Source organism: Boleophthalmus pectinirostris, unplaced genomic scaffold, assembly GCF_026225935.1.
Source record: "Boleophthalmus pectinirostris isolate CB_2022bp ecotype Guang Dong unplaced genomic scaffold, ASM2622593v1 HiC_scaffold_6, whole genome shotgun sequence".
Taxonomy (NCBI): domain Eukaryota; kingdom Metazoa; phylum Chordata; class Actinopteri; order Gobiiformes; family Gobiidae; genus Boleophthalmus; species Boleophthalmus pectinirostris.
In genome coordinates, this window is record NW_026571447.1 from 9,662,052 (window position 1) to 9,687,386 (window position 25,335).

A 25,335-nucleotide genomic window follows, 5' to 3' on the forward strand; every position below is an offset into this window, starting at 1 on the left:
AAATGGAGCAGATCTCCAGAGCGTCTCAGATTGCATATCAGATGACTGCTCAAATAGATGGTTTATTTAGCCTGCTGGCCCCGTCAATGTTAGCCTGATGTGTTAGCCCTGGACTCTGTGTGAGTTTTGGCCGTGGCGTTGAGCTGCAGTTTGTCCATGACACAGAGGTTAGCAAGTGCGTATACTGGTACACTGTCAGTATATTTAGAATGTGTCCATGTTTAGTTGATGAATATGCCAAAAGTAAATCGGCGTGTTTGGCCAAGAGTTCCCTTTCATATCAATGAGAAGGCCCTTTGGCTCCACCAGTGACATAACGCTCAGCTTGTGCCTTTAAAAAGACTGGGCTGCTCCTTGCTTATGTTTGCTTGGGATGTTTTCAGAGCTGAATGACCTGTATTTTGTATTTTTAGTTTGAGTAAATGTGAAAATTTGAAAACAGGTTTGCGTGTTTGGTTTGAGTTGCAAGATTAATCGTGAAGGCTGCAATTTTTGATTTCCGTTATTTCCTCCACAAACCACAAAATTTCTGCATGAAAACTGCTAACCCTGTAGTTTAGATCTGTATAAACATGTTCTGAAATGTGATTCTTGTATTAGTTCCTCAGTCCATCTTTCAACCTTTTCTGTCAATTCTGCTGGATGCGTTTATGCTTGTGAGAAATATTGCAATTTGATATTTTCCTAAATCGTTCAGCCCTGACGTATTAGCGTTACCTCATTGTATAACATGGAGAGAAGTAGGTGCTGTCGCTAGACCAAGTTACAGGTCAGATCTGTGGAGAGGCGGGCCCACTCATAGTAAGAATGCATATATTTGAAGGCACATTTGTTAATGATCATTTAGGATTGGCTTACAACAAGATTAATCACAACTGAATTAAAATCGCTAAATCACAATGGACAATATTTGCAAATTTCAAAAGCAGCAATTTTTAAAGTACTATAATTTCCTCGACAAACAACAAAATATCCTGTTTTATTCTATGTAAATACTGCAAACCCTGTAATTCATATCTGTACAAACTAGGTCTGTAAACCTTTAGTAGTTTAGTCGATTACCGTATTTTTCGGACTGTAAGTTGCTCCGGAGTATAAGTCGCACCAGCTCACAAATGCGTAATGAAGAAGAAAAAACATATATGTCGCACTGGACTAAAAGTTGCACTTTTGGGGGTAAATTTATTTGACCAAGAACAGGCATTTCATCTTGAAAGGCAAGTTACAGTAATAACAATAGAACAGAGAACAACAGACTGTTAATGTCACATATGAACAGTTACTCAGATAACTATAGCATAAACAACAGAAGAGAACAAGTTTACCAAACTCTCCATCTCACTACAAATCACTAAATCCATACAATTTTTCATCCTCGGTGTCACTTCTGAGCAACTCTGTGACCTCCGGAGGTAAACGGAGCGCCACGTCCTCTTCTGCATAGCTGTCGTCAGACTCAGCATCAGTTCCAGTTAGAATTATTCCGTCCTTTCTGAATCCCAACAGGATGGTTTCGGTTGTCACTTAAGTCCAGACTTTGTCGATCCAGTGACTTCCAGGAAAGTTGCATGGCTCATTCTCCAGGTTGTTACAAGTTTGTCGCTCACTCCAAACTTTCTTTCTGCTGCTCGATTACTGTTTTTGGCTGCATATTTCGCCACTTGCAGCAGAACAGCGGCTCTTTCTGCAGGAGGCGTGTGCAGTAGAGCACGAAGTGACAGTGTATAAGTAATAGGAATAGCAGATACTGGCACACAAGCCCAGATCGCCCTCTGTCGCCTGTCAGCGTGAAAAATTGAATATATAAGTCACACTAGAGTATAAGTTGCAGACCACCCAAACCATGAAAAAAGTGCGATTTATATTCCGAAAAATATGGCAACTGGTCAATGGACAACAGTAGAAAAGAGAAATTTGTAAGTGTTAGCTGAATATTTGGCATTTTTTCATATTTTTGTATGTAAAAAGGCAGATTAAACTCATGAGTCACAAACTGAATGTGTCTTTATATAAATACACTGATTCTTAGTACTTTTTTTTATACATAAATTATAAATAAATAAATGTTTTTGCATGAACTCCTGTGCAGATGTAGAGTAGTGATGAGAGAATATTTTTAGTTGAATACAGCCCTACCACAAACATGTTCTGAAGTATATATGATTGTTTTGTTACTTTCTTCATAGGCCTATTTCACTCTTGGTATGTAAGTGTAAAATTTGATCAGAATCCTATTTTTAAAACATAAACAGCAAATCAAATCACAATGCTTGTCAGAAAAATTTTAATTACAGTAGATATTTTCCTCAAATCTTTCAGCATTGCTTTTTTCATCCATCAAGTAGAACATTGTATGCTTTGTGTGTAGCCTTTTCTAATACTTCCATTAATCAAAGTGGCTCCAACTCTCCCTCCCTGTCCGGTCAGTACCTCATGACTGGACAGCCATCACTAGCCAGAGAAAGGTGGTACTGGTACATATAGCAGTGTTGTTTTAGTATTAATGACAATATCAAATCCAAAGCCTAGAACCGTGGCCCTTTTAATCTGCAGGCCACTTGCTATGACAGGAAATAGGAAATAGTTATGGTTTGACTGATCACAAGGTTTCACTATTGGCAGCCGTCCATTAAGCAGCTTGTTGGACTATTCACAGAAGAACTATGCGGCAACTACTATAAAGTCTCTGTTCAAAAATACATCTTAGAATGGGCAGTCAGTGGGCAATATGGTCTGTTATAATCTACATCTGCATTAGAAAATCTTAAAAATGTACACTAGGGTTGTCAAAAAGTCTATACCCAGATATTATTTGGTGAGGCCTCATTCAGAGCCAATGTTATGTTATTTTCTGATCTGTTTTAACCTTGTTTCCTCATCAAAAACATACCTAGAATTGTGTTTTGTTTCATTCACACATGTTTGAGTAACCCTTTGTTATTTGTCTGTCTACATCTGGCCCCAGACTCTGGAACAAACTGCCCCCAGATATGCGCACCATCACATACTTTACTTTGTTTAATCCAGGGTCAAAACTTATCTATTCACATTGGTTTTCAACACCCAGTAATGCAGTGACACTTTGCACAGTTTTATTTCTGTGTTTAATTTGTTTGCATGTTTTTATTTTGTGTTCATTTTAATGTGAAGCGCTTTGGTCTCTTTGAGTGTTGAGAAACGCTCTGTAAATAAAGTTTGATTGATTGATCTCAAATAAGGGTGCGCAAAACTATAAAATATCGATATATCGTATCGTTTAATGTGATGATACAGTATCGCTATTGTGGGCTGCTGTATCGATATATCACCAAGAGCATCTTTGGTATATTTTACTAAATTATTTTGTTACAGCGCTACACTTTTGTTGCTTGTTCAGAGGAAGGAAATTCGTTTATGACTCAACATTCTCACTGTTTTAATGATTAAAATGTGTGTGTTTCATATTCACTTTGCACAAGAAGTGATTTAACAAAGACTTTTAGTGTCACAGCCATGATTTAGCCTTTATTTTCATTATACTGAAATCGATTTGAAATATATCGTATCGAATGGAATTGCCAATCTCTACTGAACTAAAGTTAAAAGGCAGCTATTAACTTAAACTAACTTAAAAACTACAGGTACATGACATCACAAAATGAAACACAACATTTAGATCTTTGGAGATGTTGACAGACTAATAATAAAGAGTTACTCAAACATGTACGAATGAAACAAGGAAGAAAACTTGCATGAGTCAAAATAATAATTTGTAATATATTTTTATTATTTTTATGATGAATAAGGTTTTCTGTTATCTGTATGTGTGAAAAGTGCTGTACAAAAAAAGGCAGACAAAGAATCACAGACTGAAATAGACAACAGTGTGAACCAGCCCGTATCAGTATTTTTAAGTGTGGTGTTGATTCACAGGTATGAAACTCTGGCAGTGGCCACAGAAGCAGAAAGCAGACAAGACCCCGACCTGCCTGTGAAAAGTGGAGGCAAGAGGTTGACGGTAGGTTGGAAATAATTCTAGTAATAATTTTAGTGCAGACTTACATCATGTTATCTTTCCTAAATTCCTATCATCAGCATATAAAGGAAAAATATGTTTAGTACAGTCTCCATCTAAAAAATTGAACTCTTTCCTGTTGTAGCCTGACTGGACTTTAGTTCTGGGAGAGCAGGCCCTGGAGCTGTCCGTGCCCTCCTTCTCTCACTCCTCTTCCTCCATCTTTGTCCTGGGGGAGAGGAACCTGTACTGTCTCCGTGACAATGGTCAGATCCGCTTCATGAAGAAACTGGAATACAACCCCAGCTGCTTTCTCCCTTATGCATCATGTACGTAAGCACTCACACATCAAAATAACAGTATTATGTAGGCTCAACAGTACACTAGGACGTGGGTTAGAATGGATAGAAGGACTCAGACTGATAGTAACAGATTCATGTTATCAGGGAGAGGTTATAATGTCATCTTTAAACTGATACATTCTAGGGACATAGGGCAAACCGGAATACACTAGACGGTTTGCAAGAACCCCGGAAGTTGTAGATTGTGCACCCGCTAATCAGCGATGAGCTATGAAGCCATGACGTCAAACTCAAGCACCTGCCTGTGTGTCTGTATTGTGGTACAGGCCAACAGTAAACAAAGCTATTGAGATGGATGTAGACGAAGACATACATTCTGTGTTGGCAACGATTAAAGAGATCAAGGATTTAAAACTGGAACAAAGAGAATGTTTGTTGAATTTTATCAAGGGGAAATACGTTATTGCCCTTCGTCCTACGGGATTTGACGCATTACAAACGTCACAACCAAATAGCAGTGATTGGTTAAATAAAAAAAGTACCCACCTACTGTCGAGCGAACGAATCCTAATGCTGCGAGGTCAGACAATTTCCATGAAGTGAAACCGGCTGATGAATCAGGCTACAAACCAACATTTGCTTATTCAAATCAATTATATATATATTTTGACAGTAATTGTATTGCAGCCTAATTAACTACTCATTACTTGTTTTCGTCAACTGTGGATTTCCATATATAGTCTGTTATTAAATGCCCCTGATGAACCTTTTATGTATGTGCAGGCCTACTATTACATTTATAATGGCAAAAAAATATAAACATTTTAATCCAACTTCTCATTGCTACTTACAAAAAAAACAAATAGCTTTTATATTGCATTATTATTTCCAGAATCATGTAGTTTGTCTGAATGAATAAGGATTTAAATGGATCAAACATAAAAATATCCGTTGTTATTACTAAAATAAAGATGTGAATTAAAATCATGATGAGACCAAACCAACCAGATGGCGAAACAGCAGGAGGCTCTAACGTAGCCAACATCTTTCCCTTGTATCTGTTTCTAATTCTACGAAATTAAAATATCTCCGCTTTCAAAGAGACTTTGATTTTTCATATTTGCTCCAGACTATTGGGATTATTCAAATGACAGTTGGAAGCAGTATATCATTTGACCGCTTGATGTGCCAGCCCAACAAAAGCAGCTTGTATTGGGATGCGACTGCTGTCAACGATCAAAAACCACTCACAAATCTATCACAGAGGAGATCCCACTCAAGTCATGGAAACATCTGCACTACCATGTCCGCCATTGAAAATATATTGTCCGACTTGACCCCATGTAAACAGTGCCACATGAGACTTCAATAAAGCTCCTGACAGCAGCTCTCAGCGTTTTGATCAAATAAAGGCCAAAGCGCTACAGCAGATTTCAACAGGACTCAAAGTTTTGTTGGATTGCTTCGATGAGTGGAGTTGACAAGTGGTGCTGAACTCAGTGTGATGAAGGGTGATGGTCTTGCCCAAGGACACATCAGTAGCAAGAAGTAAGGGAGCAATAGACTTTTTCCAATCTTCCAATCATCAACTTTCAGGTATTAAAAAAAAAAAAAGCATTATCCTTATTTGCCCCACTGTTGATTAGCCTTCACCATGTCCCGAACTACACTACCTTTCAAAAGTTTTAGAACACCACACTTTTTCCAGTTTTTTACTGTTCACTGTTTACTGTTGACCAAAACATATTCTAAACTTTTGATTCATGAAAGTGTCCACCTTTGGCAGATATAACAGCTGAACACACTTGTGGCTTATTCTTTTTACAATAGAAATCAAATATTCTTCAGAAAGTTCTTTCCAAGTCTGTTGCAAAAGTTCTCATAAATGTGTGGCACTTGTAGGTTGCTTTTCACTGTCCAGTTCATCCCAAACCAACTCGATGGGGTTTAAGTCTGGAGACTGTGCTGAACACTCCATGTTTTCAAGTTTACCGTCATGTTCTTTATTCCTGAGGTAGTTTTGGTAGAGCTTGGACTTGTGTTTTGCATCTTTTATCTTTTTTTAAACCTCTGTCTGTTCAGTATTTACCTTTGTACCGTTTAAAGCTCTTCATTGGACTTGCACGACTTGAATTGCAATAAATAACTGGAAAAATTAGGGTGCTCTAAAATGTTTGAGCAGTAGTGTATGTAAACGTTTCAATACAGCTTCAAAATAAAATAAACACAGTCACAAGTTTACCACCCATGAAAATTAAACTTTGAAATTTTCTATAATTTTTTAATTGTGTTTTTTTTAATTATTAGTATTACACATTTGCTGATTAGCCTTCACTCTCGCTCTGAACTACGGAAACTTTTTGATAGAGGTTTAAAAGTTTACCATCCATAAAAATAAAACTTTGAAAGCTGAAGAGCAAAAAATGTAATAGTGTTTTTTTTTTTTTTTTTTTTTTAATGATCATTACTTCCCCTATTGCTGATTACCCTCCACCATGCCTCTGAACTATGTAAACTTTTAATCAATGTTTAAAATAAAATAAATAAACATAAGTGTACCACCTATAAAAATAAAACTTTGAAATTTGAATATCAAACATTTTCTTTTTTTTTTTATTATAGTTTTTTTTATTTTTATAATCATTACTTGCCCTATTGCTGATTAACCTCTGCCATGCCTCTGAACTATGTTATCTTTTTAATAGAAGCTGAAAATAAAATAAAATAAACAAACAATCAGAAGTTAACCAACCATAATCAAACCAAAATCAAGAAAAAAATGTTGAAAAGAACATGAGGTAGTTACATATCTCAACTGTTACTGTTATAATGCTCCATTTTTAGCTACGTTGATTAAATAGAAAACAATTATTCTTAGGAAGAAATGTTACTCCTTTGCCCAAAAATCATACGTACACCATTTCAATAGCCTGTTCATTTTTCAAAATCTATTTCCGTACTTTTATTTTAACCTACCACCTGTTACAATCTTCTCCGGCCAGCATATTAACCTTCCAAATGTTTTTGCTGGCTAGATAAAAGTGAAATTTCCCATGCGCTGAGTTTGGCCCACAGACCTTGGCTTTGACAGGTATAGATTACACTCTCCTGTGCATTTCCTAACCTCACTTGTTCTGAATCATGGCCTTTACTACGGCCATTTATCTCTGCCCCTTTTTTACGACATGTGAGAATTGAAAGCCACATAAATTTCGAAGGAAGCAAAAGAAAATAAAAGGATTTGAAATATTACCCAGGTTAATAGAGGGTGTGTAGCCATAGATGAGAACATATAAATAGTAGCTGGGCAAGGCTAACAAGAAAAGCGTTGATATTTTAGACGCGCTCCCGTAGCTAGGCCATTGTAATTAGATTGTAATTATAACTATGTGGAAGGGGGGAAGGTGTGTGTTTGCTTTTATGTGGCGAAGTCTACGCTCTGTCATTTTGACCCCTACTGTGTACCACCCGGTTGACCACTCTTAGCCTACTATATAATATCACCCATTCCGAGGCGGCCATGTTTGTTTTGCGTGTGGCCATCACCTCAGATCTCTCTAGGTGGTAGCTGCTTCATTGGTGGTATGTGTGTGTATGAAATCTAAAATGTTTCACAAGTTAGTGGAGAAAGTGGATATGTAGCTATAGTATTTGATATGTTGGACTTGGAGACGTTGGCGTTGCCTCAATAGATGATGTCAGCGATGTGCAATGTATTAGCAGTTTTTCAGACTCTAGCAGGGTAATTGTTAGGGCCTGTTTACACGAGAATGCTTGCGGGTATAAACGACAAAATACTTTATCGGAAGTGCCTTTCGTTTACGGTGACGGCATTTTTGGGGCTCAAAAACACAAAAATCTGAAACCACCCTCCAGAGTGGAAAAGTTGAATATGCTCTGCCGTAGCGTTTCTGTCTAAACTGCCCAAGACGCGAAACTCTGGTCAGATCTGCTCACTTCGCATAAGCGTTAACATCACATACATCACCACCTAGCCGCCAGGCATGCATACCCAATCGAATTCCACACACTTTTGCGTCACCGTATGCACGCAGATTTCCTCCCGAAAATGCTTGTATAAATGCGGAATAAAAAGTGAAGACGCGACGCCACTTTTGCGTCTTCTGTTCAGACCGTCATCATATAAACATAGCCTTAGTATAAATGTGTACTATTCATTAAAGGGCACATATTTGAGTTTTTTGAGCTTTAAACCATATTATCCATGGGTTTCAGAATGACAAACCCATGAATAACATTGTTTCCTCAACCAAAACATACCTGTAGTTATAATTTGCTCCATTCATGCTGATTTGACTAACCTTCTTTAAGAAAAACTGTTAAAAGTCCTTTGCCTCAGAACCACAAAGACTATGTTGTATTAATTTTCTCAGGATTGTTGCATCATATGTGGATGCCCTGGAGTGTAGATGGCCTCGGGTCTCATTTATGAAACTCGACACTCTCTGGAATTCTTACTAAATGTGTACATGGAAAAAACACAAACTTCCACAAACTTCCACAGACTTCCACAAACTACCACAAACTTCCTTACATCTTACTTACTTCTCCTCTCCCTGTGCACAGATCTCCTTTCAGCTCATCTGTCTTTTTATAGATTGCAAACTTAACGTTGAAAGTAGTTGTGTGCAAAAATATCGAAATATCAATATATCATATTGTTTAATGTAATGATACATTATCGATATTGTGGGCTACTGTATCAATATATCGTCAAGAGTATTTTTTGGTATATTTTACTAAATGATTTTGTTACAACGCTACAATTTGTAGTTTGTTCAGAGGAAGGAAACTCAACACATTCGACTCACTGTTTTCATGATTAACTTTGCACAAAAAGTGAATTAACAAAGACAGGCATGAGTTAGGCTTTATTTTTTAATTGAACCGTATCGAATCGAATTTGAAATATATTGTACTGAATCATATTGAATCGAAAGCTCACTGTACTGAGATATGTATTGTATCGTGGCCTAAGTATCGAGGTATATACCTTATCCGCAACTTCTTAATGATACCCAGCCCTAGTTGAAACTCATGTACGCAACATTTTTGTACGTATGAGCTCTGCACAGTTTGTAAAGTCCATACATCATTCCAGACTTGCTCTAAGAATCTCTACCATCAAATCACATTCATTACTACTGCGTGTTTATATTGAAATCTCTGGGCATGTCGGTTATCAGCTAGTTTAATTGTTTTCCCTCTGCTGCCAGTACATAGCGAACTGTACTGGATCACAGTATGGGTAGCCCCCAAGCTGGGAAATAGTGTGTGGTTCCTTACAAAGCCATTATTTTAAGTTTTAAAACATGAGATGCCAAAGCAAAGGTACTCAAGAGCATGTTAAGGGCCAATAACAATACAGTACAAATCAAGCACAATATTTGTCCTTTAAAGAAGCAAAATTACATAAACTAGTAACTTCTCATTTACACTGTTAGCCTTTTCGTATATTCTAATTTATATACATTAGGGATTTGTCAGGTCATTACTAGATGTTTTTGTCTTTTTTTTTCTTTTTACGGCAGCCGATCTTAACTAAATGTTTAATAGACAAATTTGCTATGAAATGTGGTTGTGTTCAGAGTTTGCATGTAAGTCTTGAACTATACTCTTCTTCACTGCTTTATTTAGAAATGGGACCAGAAACTTGGGCTGCTTCCACTGCTCATAGAAATAAAATGTGGCACAGTGGCATGCTTACCTCTCACAAAAGACGGTACCAGGTTTCATTTCGCTTATTACCTTAGAAGACCTCTCTTGTAAACAAGATTCTTAACCTCTCTTAAACTTTCCTGGTTAAACTACAGGTTACATAAAGTCTTAATTTGAGTGGTTGGAGTGGAACTTGGAGTGAAACATTTTGCAACGTGTTTTTCTATTGTTGATTTGTCTCTCTCTGTATTTCTTATACAGAGGGATATTAGTCTGGTCACCGCTCCCTTCGTCGCGCCTCTTTTGCTTTATTTTTTCCTCATGGGTGGACATATTTGTTTTGATACGGACAGACCTGAACTGAACTTGGGGAGATTCAACAGTGACCAGACTCACGATCTTGTCAAATATTGTACAATTGTGTATTCTGAATCCCAGGCAAATTGTTGATGCAAGGGCCCATATTAAGCTATTTTCTGATCTATTTTATAATGTTGTTTCCTCATCACAAACACACCTGGAGTTGTGTTTTGTTTCATTCACACGCATTTAACACACAAACTTCTCTCAAACAGTAAATACTCTGTTCCACCTTGTGATGTCATGTGGTAATAAAGGAACTGTGTTTGTAAACCCCTTCACCAGAATCATTTGCTTAATTTCAGACCTGGAACTGCCAATTTCTACTGAACAAGAGGTAAAGGGGAGCTGAAAACTACTGCTTCATGACATCACAAGGTGGAGGAGAACATCTTGAGCTTTGGAGATGTAGACTAATGGGTCATCACAACCGCAATTCACCCCCAAAAATTGCAATTTGAAGCCTCACATTGTCCAGTTGCAAAAAAATTGGTGTATGGGTCATATCCAAGAAAGCCAAAATATCAAATTTTAGCATGATCAGAAAAGTGGTTGCTTTCATTTTTTCACTTACCAGTAGTTGCTGAGTAAATGCAATCTGAAATTTGGCATTCACACAAAAAAGTGATCAAATTAAATAGCGATATCTCGGAAACCGATGGTCCGATCAAAGTAAAATCTGAAATTTTGGCTTTTCTGTCTATGATTTACCTATTTACCAAATTCCATAAAAATTTGACAAAGTAGAGTTTAACTCATTGGGTGAACTGAGGTGGAAAGAATGAAAAACATGTGTGAATGAAACAAAACACAACTCCAGGTATATTTTGAGGAGCTAACAACATTCTGAAATGGCTTAAAGCTCACAAAAGTCAGTTTTGAATAATATAGGACCATTAACCTACAACTTTTTTTTAGGGTCCACCATCTTTCATTACGAGGCCTTCATGTACACTGACAATAATGGTTGTATCTGATCTCCCACACTATAATTTCCTGTCTCTTCTGTCTCTTCAGTGACGGATGGCACTACTAACCTGTTGCTGGGTAACCACACCAACATGCTGCTGGTTTACCAGGATGTCACTTTGAAGTGGGCAGCTCAGTTACCATTCGTGCCCATAGCTGTCCGAGTCGCCAACTTCCAGTAAGTATAACTCTCTTAAATACACATTAGATCACCGTTCTATGCACCGTCCGTAACACGCAGCTTCTCAAAGATGCGCAGTTTCCCACCAGAAAAGTTACACAGTGCACATTTAAACCTGTCCAGGAGAATTAGATTAGTCACTTTTCAGAAATATGACATGCTTTATTAGTACTAGAACCCTATGAATTTCAGAATATGCTCGTGGAGAAATCATGAGGTCGCCAAGTTTTTTTCTTCCACCAAAGTCCTTCTACTTCTAACATTTTTATATATGATAGACAGTTACATATCAGAAACAGTACGCTTCCCTTTTTTCAGTATTGTTTAGATGATGAGATTTCCTAACTAACATATCCCCTATAAGTATAATTCTCCTGAAAACACATTAGATCACCATTTTATGCACCGCCCATAACACACAGCTTCTCAAAGATGTACAGCTTACCACCAAAAGTTACACAGTGCACCTTTAAACCCATCCAGAACCATTACATTATTCACATTTAAGAAATATGACATGCTCTATTAGTATTAGAATCCTATGAATTTCAGAATATGTTTGTAGAGAAGTCACAAGGTCACAAAGTTTTTTTTTCTCTCCCCCAAATCCTTCTACTTCTAACATTTTTATATGTTATTTATGATAGACAGTTATATAACCCTCCGAAATACACATTAGAGCACCATTTTATGCACCGTCCATAAAACAGCTTCTCAAAGATGCGCAGTTTCCCAGAATGTACCCCTTTCATGCCCATGCCAAATGTACAGATTAGGAAATAAATATTGCTACATCGTTCTCTTTATGTGCTTACAATCTCGTGGCAGTTTTATCTTGCAGTTGTCAATACCTCATCACTTATCCATGGTTTACTGAATGATGAAAAAGTAAAACAAGTAGGTACTGTATGTGCACATCAATGGTGCTCAGCTACTAAAGGGAGCGTAGAAAATGAAACAAAGCCTGCACACTTACTCCCAAACTGCATTTAAAGTGTTTATGACAAGTTAGACTACTCATTTTACTAAAATGCAGTTAAGGTCATTATATTTAATTATTTTTAAAAGTTTACTTCCTGTTTGTAAATTGTGACATCACACTAGGGAATTATCTGACAAATACAAATGTAAGAAAACACATCTATTTTGTTGAAAGCATGTTTAAAGTATCAGAAAAATGTGTTTCTTGTGTGTAAATTGTGCCAAACTTTTGGACAGAATTCTTCATAGTGTGCTGCCATCAGTATGTTTTTAGAACTCTCTACTTCCTGTAATTTTCAACATATTTTTCAACTTTTCTTCACAAACCGCTTCTTGATTGGTGTAAAACTGTCATTTATATTTACAACCACCAAATTTAGTCAAAATTAGAGAATCATAAAAACATCATATAGTAGATCTTCCTTAGGTGATGTTTTAAATAAGTACTGTTGTCATGGCATGTAACAACTTAAAACTAAAGATTATATTTTCTGAGTTGTGTCTTCAAGTCTTTTGACAAATAAAATATATTACTTTTTATGTTAAATGAATCTTTAAACAGTCAGGAGCAAACTGAAGTTGCATGTTATATGGACTTTTTGTATTGATGACCTTTTGTAGAACTCAACACTACTTCCTGTCATTTTCAACATATTTTTCAACTTTTCTTCACAAACTCCTATCTGAGTGATGAACATTTGAGCTAAATATTCACCATTAGTACTATCCCACCAAACAAAGTAATAATTAGAAAAAAATGTAAAAACCTATCATATGTACTTAAACCCCAAACTGCAGTTGACATAAACGTACACAACCTAATAGCTTTGAGTTTATCAGCTTGTGAAATCCGCTGAATAACTATTAGGAAATAAACCCATAAATCCTCCCATCTGGCCAGTCATTTTTATTCATCTCTCTCCCAAGCAACAATCACACCACAATTTGATACAATTAAAGGACAGAAGACAAACATGGGTGAAAAATGATGCGGTTTCCCAGTGTGTGCTTTAGATGCTGCAGATAGTGGTGGTCTGGCGAGCTGTTTGGTTTAGGCCCAGGCAGTGTTGTTCTAAAGCTGTTGATAGTCATCGTGCCCTCGCCATGGCACTGTGGGAGAGGACGCAGCAGAAATACACGCACGGAAACGCCCACAGTAAATGGTTATAATGGCAGCTCTGTGCTATGTTATGAGGCATTTGATTTTCTAATATATAATTGAGTTAATGATTTTAGTTGTATGAGATTGATTAATGGGGACAGGCAACATTTTGGTGTAAACTTAGCTTTTTTTTTTTCAAATCCTGATTAATTTCACAGAGCATCTGAAATGTGCACTAAGTAACTTTTCTGGTAGAGGTTATGATAGCTGCTTGTCTTCATGACGGTTTTACTGTTTTTCCTGAATGTTTCAGTGTATGGCATTAAATTTAGCAATGTTGCATTTTCTCAATTACAGTTGTTTCTGTAACTGAAAATGCCTTGAAACACCTGTAATCTTATGGGGTTACCTTTTCACAGATCTGACATGTAATTTGACCTGATGGCGTCAGCTGGTTGTCTCCACAGAGATAAGTTTAAAGGCATACTGTGGAACAGTCCAGGCCAAGCAATAACATCTCCATGGAGGCAAGCAGGTGACCTTCCACCGGAAAAGTTACATAATCCACCTTTAAACCCATCCAGGAGCATTACATTTACATTACATTTAATAAATATGACACTTTAGTAGCCAGGCTGGCGCCACCTAGTGCCTCCGCTCAATTTCATTTCTCTCCAGCGACTAGGTCAGGGATCAGAATACACTAGACAGTTTGCAAGAACCCTGGAAGTTGTAGACCACACATCGGCCAATCAGTGAAGAGCTGTGTGGTACAGCACAACAATAAACAAAACAGTTGAGATGTACACGAAGCCATACATTCTGTGTTGGCAACGATTCCCGAGATTGAGGATATAAAGCCGGAACAAAGAAAATGTTTGGTGAATTGCCCTTCTTCCTACGGGATGTGGGAAAAGCTTAATATACCATGCCGCCCCGCTAGCTGCCCATTACATATCTCAGAACCAAATAGCAGCGATTGGTTAAATAAAAAAAATACCCGCCTATCGTCGAGCAAATGAATCCTAATGCTGCGAGGTCAGACGGTTTCCACAAATTGCAATTAGGCTAATGCTTCAGTACTAGAATTATAAGAATTTCAGAACATGTTTGTTGAGATCTAAGTCACAAAGTCATTTTTTTCTTGCGCCAAAGTCATTCTACTTCTGATATTTTTATATTTGTTAAACAGTTACTTACCACAAACAATCTGCACTTCCCTTTTTTCAGTATTTTTTTAGATAACAAGATTTGCTCACTGTTCAACATATTCATCTGCGTTCCAAAGAATCCAATTGAGCATCATAGTTTTTAATACTGTCACTACGTTAAAAGTGCGCTATGTAACTTTTCTGGTGGAGGGTTTGTAAACAGCTAGTCTCCATGTAGATGTAATAGCTTTGCCTGGAATGTTTCACAGTGTGGCATTAAACGTATTCATTGAGACAAGCGTCTAACAACACCAGACCAAGTTACAGGTCAGATTTGCGGAGAGGCGACCCCACAAATGCAAGTTAGAAAAGTTGAATGACATACTTTGGAACAATCCAGGCAAAACATTAAAATGGAAACAGTAGGTTGTTGACATCTCACCATAAAAGTTTCATAGTACACCTTTAATCCACATTTTTCCACAGACACTTGCAAGATAAGAATCATTATGCTTATTCATATTCTTGTAAATTTGCCACAGGAAAGAACAAACATTTTTGACAAGACTTATGACCAGCTGCGTTCGCTATTTACAACATCACATTTTTCCTTAGCGAAACTCTCCGCATCTGTCAATATTACCAAATGACTTAATAATAACATTTAACACAACGTTTCCTTGAATTCGTCAGTTTTTTGGGGGTCTTGACTGGTGCGAGGTGTTCCTGAAACTGGCCATTTGTAAACTCAGCTGTCCTGGTTGCTGGGAATAGCTATAAGAGCAGACCCCAACCATGTGATTTGTGATCGGATCCAGAACGCGTGTGAAGAGGTGGGGGTTTTCACGGCTCGCACGCTTGTCAATACGTGTGGGAGAGAGACTGTCACAAATAAATCAATGTATGGGAAAAGCTGGACGCGCTGAAGTGAAGTGCCAAATATACCTTGGCAGCCGTCGGTATACCCGGGCCAGCCGCCTAAGTAAAGTCTGTTTATGTGAAGGAGCAGGTCTAATATCTGGTAACAACCCGCCAATTTATGTCTGTTTTAATCACTCCGAGCCAGATGTGTACAGTATATACGCCAATGTAAGGATGTGAACCCGGAGATTTCTCATTTTATACAAGGTAGAATTTAGGGCTGTTGGACATTTATCAAGTTTGTGCGTACTACGTCCTTGGTATTTTACAAGAATTGAACTTCCAGCTTTTCTGCACCTGCTCAAATGCATTGTTAATAACTAATAAACCTATCACATGGGTAAATACTTTAGGCGTGTAAGACTCCAGTAATAATAGTGCCCCTCAAGAATTCTATTTTTACTTTTTTAAAGGGCCTGTTCTTTTTCAGTTTCTTTTTTTTTTCACATATTTGAGTTAATTTTTTTCTTGCTCTTATACAGATATGTATGAACAGCTCTTAAGGTCAAAGTAAGTCCAATGTCCAGTGTCTGCATCTAATTATAAAGCACTGTATGTCCAATAATGAGGAAGTCAGCTGTTAACATGCTAGTTATTGTTAGCAAAACTGCTCTGACACCTGAAAATTGCTTTTAAACTCATTGCGGTGAAAAATTAGGGTGCTCAGAATGCATAAGGTAAATGAGCAATACATTTGGACCACATACATTTTTAAATTAAGTAGTTCAGTTTTTGTGTTTTTATGACTGTAAAAATCAGATATTGAAATTAAAATTTTACTGATGATTGTACCCTCCATACAAACTATTTTGATATCATGTATGCTGTTCAGAGTTCATCGCAAATTTTGCAAAATGTTACTCAAGGTTTTGAAATTTAGTGTTTTAGATTGACAGACATAGGATATTTTGTTCTTCTGTCCATTATCCTTCCCCAAATTATAATCTAAATCAAGGGTCTCCAACCTTTTTCCTATGGTGCCTGTAAACCATAAACCATTTATTAGTGCACAAAGTTGGTCTTTAAAATGATACATACATAATACAATTGGCATGTAATTAACCAGTTTTTTGTTATTCAGCACAATGGTATAATTCCGAAATTGCTTAGCGAGCTACTGGGGCGGAGAGCTACTGGTAGCTCCCGAGCTACAGGTTGGAGACCCCTGATCTAAATAAAACATTAACATTTTAAAAAATGTTCATAGGCAGTGTTAATTTCGTCGGTCATAGTTTGGATTAGTCATATTTTTATTGACCTTAAACAAAATGATCTACTATGACCAAAAGTATACATTTTCATCAACTAAAAGTACTGATATTTTTGTCAAATTGCAAAAACAACATGAACGAAAGGAGCAAGTGGAGAGTATCCAAGGTCCACTTTCAATCCCAGAGCCCCAAAACCAGTCCATAAACAAACTCAAGTCCAAGGAACACACCTGTATATGCCCCATCAAGCATCAAACATACTATTTATCAAAGTGAAAATACTAAATATGTTCTTTGGTTGACTAAATCTATAAAACTAAAGCTGTACTTTGCAGCTGATGTCATCAGCATTCCCTGGGGCTGTGAAGGTAACTAAGGTTAGAAGCTCTGTTACTCAAGTAAGTCTTAATCTTAATCTGAGTTTTATTTTAACACAATCTGACTGAAGAGCTGACTTGGTTGGAACTACAACTTCAAGGTGAAATGATTTGTGCTCTTAAATAATTCTCTTAAAACTTTTTCCATGAGTCACTCTCACCTTTTTTGTTGAAAATCAAATCACCAAACAGGACCATGAACCTGTGTATTGATTACCAGCTCCTGAACATGCATTGTTTCAAATTATTTAGTTTTTTTTCTGACTACATCAAAACATTTTGTCAGTTTTTGCCAATGTGTGCATTGTGCCACCATTGTAACTGTTAAACATTTTGACAGTAGACATACATGTACAACATCCCCAGCGTGATGTCACTCCAAAGTATCAGTGATGAATTTAGCCGACTAAATTGGTAAACATATGAGATTTTTGTTGAATGAAACAAAACAAAACAAAATAATAATAAATAAACATTTGACTAAATCTTGTCCAAAACTAAAATCATTTTCTAAATTGAAAAAGTCTGACCAAACTGACCAAGTTACAGGTCAGATCTGTGAAGAGGCAACCCGTTTACAGCCAGAATGTAGTTTTTCTACCTATTTTTGAGCTATAAAACCACTGGTAATTGAATAAATGTAAGGCAGAGCTGTTTAATGACCCCCAACCAGAAAGTTACACAGTACGCTTTTAAGTATCCGGTCACTTTTCACCTCCAATAACAGTCTTATAGATTGTGTAGCAAGTTAAGATAACATTTGTCAGATATTACTACAATTCACAGCAAAAAAGAAGAAATTGTTCAGTTTAATCTTTCAAATATTCCAGAGAGCAGCAGGTTATGGTATGGCTTCACCCACCAACACTGACAGTGACCGCCCACCACCTGGTTTTGGAAGTAAATGTTTGATTAAGAAAAAAAAATTATATTAAAGTTCAAAAATTTGCTCAGGGCTAATCAGCTCTAAACCACTAAGTTCTTAAAACATTTGCTGACTTGTGTTTTTTTTGGGCTTAAAACGCCTGTGTTGTGGATATTACAGCAGTTAGCACACGTCTGAGTTGTGTTTTGTTTCATTCACATGTTTGAACACACAGACCCTGCATATTTAGGCTGAGTTCTTCTCTCAAACAGAAAACACTCTGTTCCACCAGACAGATTTTAAACTCCATACACCTTCACTAGAGTCATTTGGATCATTTCAGTCCTGGAATTGCCAATCTCCACTGAACTAAAAGACCCTGTTAACTTAAAAAAAAAAAAAAAAAACACCACATGATAAGTAAAAAAACAAACAAACAAAACAAACAAAAAAACAAACAAATAAAACAAGCTAAAACTAAATTGAAATTTCTTATTAAAACACTGCATATGGGAACTAAAACTCTAAAACCAACACTATCAACCAACAGCCCCACTAACCCCGTAGGAAGCCGTAATGTGAACGGAACAGCCTAGTAAATGACCCCCAGAATACAATGGAGACCTTGTTAATAACCATTACCACCTCTTGTGTAAAAACAGTCTCTCTCATTGATGGGAAGTGGTTTATAGTCAGTTTAAAGTGGACAATTTATGATATTTAACTAAAAGGATAGCTGTGGCTGGTTCTCCCCCCTCCCCTCCTCTTTCCTCCCGTCTCCTCCCTCACACTATGGACTCACTGGCCTGGAACCATAACACATCTGTAACTACTTAACAATCGCTTCACTTTAAACACATTGCATCAGTCAGCATTTCCTCACATTCTGCTGGTGTCTGTCCCAGGTGCTAATGTCTAGAGCTGCACGGTATTGGAAAACAAGCCAAATGTTATGAAGCTCATTGTACACACACGGATACGCTCTGAATGTGTTTTGACAATGGATTATCATGTTTTAGGTGATTTTAATTTCTTTTTTTGGCGATTACAAGGGCGTTTTATTGAAGCAAATGATGGAGCAATGCTGAAAATCTCTGTCAGATGCAGCCTATGAAGTAAACAATTTTTGCTTCCTGAAATTACAGATTTGTACACAATTTAAAAGTGTGATTTACAGCTGCAAAAAATATCTTGGCAAATATTGAAGTCTCTTACGTATAAAATTACAGTTAAAACCTCGCTTGCATTAGTTTTTCAGTTGCTGGACATTTCATCTTAGACATACATATAGAACACCCCTTTGCATGATGTCACTGCAGAGTATCAATAATGAACACATGTTTAGAACTCCTAATCCCTTCATTAATTTTTTTTTTAATTATTTTTTTTATTTTTTAATTATACAGATGAAAACAAAAATAGACATAAAACAAGCGCGATCAGAGAGAGCAACCTGGTCCCCCATGAGGCCTTGGTGGGGTCAGTTTATCACCACAGAAGCAGTTTATGAGGAGGCCAACCCATATTACATGATCATTATATCCACAATGCAATGTGTGTATCTGTACAGTGCCCATGAACATTTGTGTGATATTGATCACACATTAGAATGTCTGTGTTTACTAGTGTGTAACCAAAATGTCATTTTTCATTAGTTCTGTATATGTCAGTGTGTTGTGTATCACCAGAAAAACAAGAAATGGAAATTATTTTCATTACAATTAGAATTTTAATGGCACACACTGAAAGAAAAAGGAACTGTTATAATTAGTGATTATCTCGAAACCTATTAATATTTTACTATACAAATGCATAGAATTATAAATAGATAATCATTTTTCTGAAATTTTGAGACCACTCCCATTGCTCTAGTTCCATCCTTCACGGAGTTATGACCAAAAACGCATATTTTGCCCTTCAAGTGACCTTGACGGTTTCAACCTGTAACATCCAGTGTACCTCGGTTATGTGTGTGCCAACTTGTGTGATGATTGGGTGAATATTTTAGCCCACAGATAGTTCAGAAATTGGCGAAATTGCCTATCCTTTATAATGGCATGACCTTTCAGTTGACTCGTGTGACCCCAAATGACCTTGGATCATCACCAAACTTGACCCACAGGGGCTTGACCCACGTACCAAATTTGGTGACAATCAGTCCATAAATGGTAGAATTATTGCGGATGGACAGACACACAGACACACACACACACACACACACACACAGGGTGAACACAAAACCCAGTCAACCCTTCAAGGACCAGGTCAAACAAACAAACAAACAAATTAACTTTCTTTCAAGTACAGTCCTGTCAAGATGTGTCAGTGTCAGCCCCATCATTCTTAATAAACTATTTGTTAATTATTAATTGACAATTTCTTCACACTTAACTACACCTTAATTAGTCTTAATTATTAAAAAGTGACACAGATAAATCTATAGTATTAATGATCCCAAACATTTTATATTGCTGTTCTGTACGTTTAGGCTGCAAGATTAATCACAAACAAATCAAAATTGCAATATGATATATAGTCGTAATTAACAAATTGCAAGTCTACAGTTATTTAAGTCCATTGCTGCAAACATCTTATTTTTCTGTCTTATCTTGTATAAAGTGTATAACTCTGTAGTTTAGACCACTACAAATATGTTCTGAAATGACATTCTTGGCTTCAGTTAGCAGTTCATATTTCAGTCTTCCCTCAAATGTCAGTGCCTCTAGATGAATTTAAAATGTGCACAGAACTGGAGCTGAATGATTTGGAGAAAATATCTATATAATTGCGATTTTTCTGACATGCATTGTGATTGGTTTTGTGATTTATGATTCAATAACGTTCTATTCAAAGTTCACATTTTAAACGCATCCAAAAGAACTGACAAAAGGAATGAAATATTAACTGACAAACTAATATAAGAATCACATTTCAGAATATATTTGTAGAGATTTAAACTACAAAGTTAGCAGTTTTGTGTAGAAGAAAACATCATGTTTTGTTTGTTGATGTAATTATGATACTTCCAAAATTTTTAAAGTTTGCGATTTGCTAATTGTGTCCATTCAAATTGCAGTTTTGCAGTTATTATTAGTTATATTTCAATCTTTTCCAAATACAAAATTTCAAAGCTTTAAAGTTTCAATATTTACAGCTTAAAGGTGCATTGTGTAACTTTTCTGGTGGAGGATCTGCTATCCTTTTTTATTTCAATCCTGTATTGAATTATTGAGGAGCAAATATATGGAAATGATCTCAGACATGCAAATAATCCCAAACATTGTATATTACATTCATATTTGAGTCGTCTCCTGTTGTGTGGTTACCAGGGAGCTGAGAGGCGTGGTGGTCTCCTTGAGTTCAGAAGGACAGCTGCTGTGCTCGTACATGGGCACTGACCCGTCCTTTTACTCCACTCCCAAAGTGGACGCCCGTGATGTGGACTACGAGCAGATGGACGTCGAGCTCAAAAACCTGCAGAAGTACATCAGGGAGGCCTCCAGGACTCAAGGTACTGCTTATTGGACAGAGGGCAGCTAAGGAGCACATCTGTAAATTGGTCACTTCAGTTAGTCGGTATATTGTTTATATGGTGGTTTTCACATTGTAGGAGGTAAAGGGCCAGCTTTCCATATTGATACCATTGTGTTTTCCCATGAAATAGCCAACAGGTAAATTCACAAATGTTCAAGCAGATTATTTATATTAGTGTTATAATAACAAAAACATAATTTTATCAATATAATTTTAATTGCCACTTTCTATATTAAATATTGACAGAAAACCCAGCAAGAAACAGGTATATTAGTAAGTACTCGAATGACCTAAAATCAGGTACTGTATACTACAACTTGTAAATTCCATACATCTCATCTTCTTATAAGCGAACTTCAAAAACTCTCCCATAATAGTATTTTTATTCTCCATGTTTCATGTTTCCATTTGCTCCTTAAGAGCTGAAAGTGCTCTGCTTCTATTCTCTTGTTTAGACTAGTCTGACAAGAAGACTTTCTGCTTGTTCCGATACACATGTCCACCTAAGTTGTATCATTTCTAGCTGTTCTTACATTTGCCTGACAGTGAAGCATTTTTCTCTTCCATACTGAATCCACACTGGTCACAGAAAAGATGCAGGCATAATAGAATTAGACATTTACAAGAGTTTATTATAGAATTAAAGCCCTGTTCAATCAAGAAAATGTGTCAAATAAAGATAAGCACAGATAATAATAATGCGTAGATGAGTTTAGTAGATAAACTCTGGGCTTGTAAAATACTATGCACTCTGAACATTACACAGTACCACTGACTATTATCATAAAGCATACCGCACATATTATATATGTATATATACAATGTGAAACATGTGATTGCAGATATCCTGCCAAAAGCCGACACTCAGGAAGACCTCACTGTGACAGCTGTTATATCAAAGAACATGGACAAGCCATCAGTAAGTGTTGGAACTCCACAAACTCCACTAAGGTTACTTTCTTAAGACATTTGTAATTTTTATTTATTTTTTTTAAACTATAGCAAGCTCATATTCAAGACATTGATGGGTTGCCTGTACCTTCAGTAACTGTGCAGGTAAGTTTATCAATATTTCTGTATATTTTTGTACTAGGGCTGATCAATTTGGGAAAAATATTGTAATTATTCTGACAAGCGATGAGTGATTGGGTTTGTGATTTATGTTATAATAATAGTATTCTGTTCAAAATTTGCTTTTTTAACTTATCCAGAAAAAAGGACAAAAACACTGAAATTAAACTGACAAAGTAACGCAAGAATCACATCTAAACTACAGGGTTAGCAGTTGTATTTCTGAATAAAACAGAATATTTTGTTGTTTGTGGAGAAAACCAAAATAGCCTTTGCGATTTTGTAATTACATCCATTCAAACAGCGACTTTGATTTGATTACTTATGCTCATATAATCTTGTAGCCCGATTTTGTAGTATTTTGACTGATTCTTTTTCACCACATGCTCTGACTAATGGTGCTTCCCTGTGCCCACAGTTGCAGCTGAAGTGCACTGGGGTGGTCCAGGCTCCCAGGCTGAGTGTGATCGTACAGCCTCCTCTGGCCGTCACCCAGAACAACTTTGTCCTGGACACCATGAGTAAGTCACTCCTCTTATGCACCTTTACAGACCTTATGGGCTATAAGTACGTTGATAATAATGCGTTTTGATAATGCATGTTTCATTAAGGTTGAGGTATCTGTATTGTCCCCCTCTGCATTTGACCCATCCTTCAATTCCTTCAACTGCCCCACAAAAAACTGACCTTTTCTCTGACTGTGGAAAAAAAAAAGTCTAAAGACAAAAAAAAAGATCATTAGTAATATTCATAAAGAGGGAATATTACACTTCTATGGGGTATTTATCGCTAACACATAGTACATATCATACATAATACAATTTATTAACATGAATGATTGAATTTCACTTTTGTTTTTGACGCTCTGAGTCCCACTCCCCCTTCAGAGCACTATCACATTACAATCAATTTACATTTCGCTAATGAAACTATTGCACATCGCATCAGGTTTGTTAAGTTGTAGTTTATTGTTTTGTATCATTTGCTGTGTGGGAGCATGGGTGAAATAGACTTGTGGGCTGAGCCTTGGATAGAATCTTATAGCTAACCGTAAAGAAGGTTTGAATAGGACCTGGGATAGGCTACATTACTCAAACATACAAAGATGACATCTCAACCTTCTTCGGGCATGGTTTTGACGAGGGAACAGTGCTACAATATGTTAAAAAGCTCCAAAAAAGTTGATTTTGCATAATTCCCTCTATTTAAATCTAACATGTGTCTAACAACCTAACAACCTGTGCAAGCTCACATGTCGGTTCCTTCCAAACATAAATGCAGCATTCGGCACCATAGTCTTGTGGTCTAGGCCAGTGTTTCCAAAACTTTTAAAAGTCACCAACCTTTGCGACCCAAGTCAATAGACATTATTCATAAATCACAAAATGAAGGTGGATTTGACCATTATTGAACATTAATGAGAATATTTTATTGTTGACTGAATGATCATGTCTCTCTGAACAATTAGTATTACTCACGTATTAAACAATGAAAAACAGTCATTGAACCAGTAATAAAAGGATCTATAAGTCGCCTATTTGAACATTAAATGTAGCCCATTTCTTTTTCTTTTAAACATTCAATTGGACCAGCAATACTGGAACAAAATAGTCAATAAAATAATTTACAAAAAGATTAGAAATTATACCAAACATGCCTTAACATTGCAACATTTCTAATGAGATAGGTGGGTCTGTCTGCATTTTTGTAGCGTGTTCCAGTCAGGAGGAGAGCGCAGCAGCAGATCAGGCGCAGCATTCAGTCTGTTTCAGTGCTTTGTCTTCATTTTTGTGAGAACAGAAAATCTCATGTTTCAGGACTGTTTATTGCAGACCTACATGTAGATCATGACAAGGTGACTCAAAAAAACATCTCTTGCGACCCACCTGACCTAGTCTTTGGGAAACAATGGTCTAGGCTGTCCCAGGTTTTATTCTGGCCTCAATGTTGTGAGCATAATTCCTGGCTCTGAGAATTTGCTGAATATCTCTCGACATTTTTCACCCACATGTCAGACTTAACCTGTTCAATAAGGCCCATGGGCAGTATCATCTCACAATGTTCAATATCTGAAAAGAAGAATGTTATAATATTTCAAGAATATGAAACTATCCAAAATGTATGTTCTGGTTTCTTTGAAGGCCTTTTCACTATTCTAATTGCAAATCATATTCTACCTTCTGCTTTTAACTTAGAGCACCATTTGTTAAAATTTATAGTCAGTCTAATACAAACCATTTACTCAAGACTTGTAGCTCCAGCCCTATGTCAAAAGATTGCCGTAATTTATGCTCGAATTGGGAGTTCCACATTAACTTGTTTTTAGTTTCGAAAGTAGACCAGACGTACGGTATAGAAACATCCCCTGACATATTGATTACATTAATTCTGTCAATCATCCGGCATTCTTGAAGCATCCAAAGCGATCCATGCACGATCCTAAATGTTCCCAGGGTTTGTGGAGAGTATCATCGATCACACTCAGAAGTTGTTCCTGCATCTTTAGACGAGAACACTACGGATTTTGGATTTATGATTTCAAGATGTGAGCGTCATTCTCTCTCGCTTGGGAAAAACCTCCATTTGTTGTGAGCCTCGAACTGAGCTGACCACAGAGTACTCAGACTAAACCATGAT

At 36.8% G+C, this 25,335-nt stretch overlaps 1 protein-coding gene across 1 annotated transcript in view; it reads left to right on the plus strand.

Moving 5' to 3' along the window:
• Positions 1-25,335, plus strand: part of bbs9 (Bardet-Biedl syndrome 9) — a 302,584-nt gene that overhangs the window by 14,747 nt on the left and 262,502 nt on the right. The window contains 7 exon segments of the mRNA XM_055164219.1: positions 3,913-3,997; positions 4,140-4,323; positions 11,353-11,482; positions 21,423-21,604; positions 22,470-22,546; positions 22,630-22,683; positions 23,117-23,219. Of these exon segments, the coding sequence (XP_055020194.1) occupies positions 3,913-3,997; positions 4,140-4,323; positions 11,353-11,482; positions 21,423-21,604; positions 22,470-22,546; positions 22,630-22,683; positions 23,117-23,219 (815 nt within the window).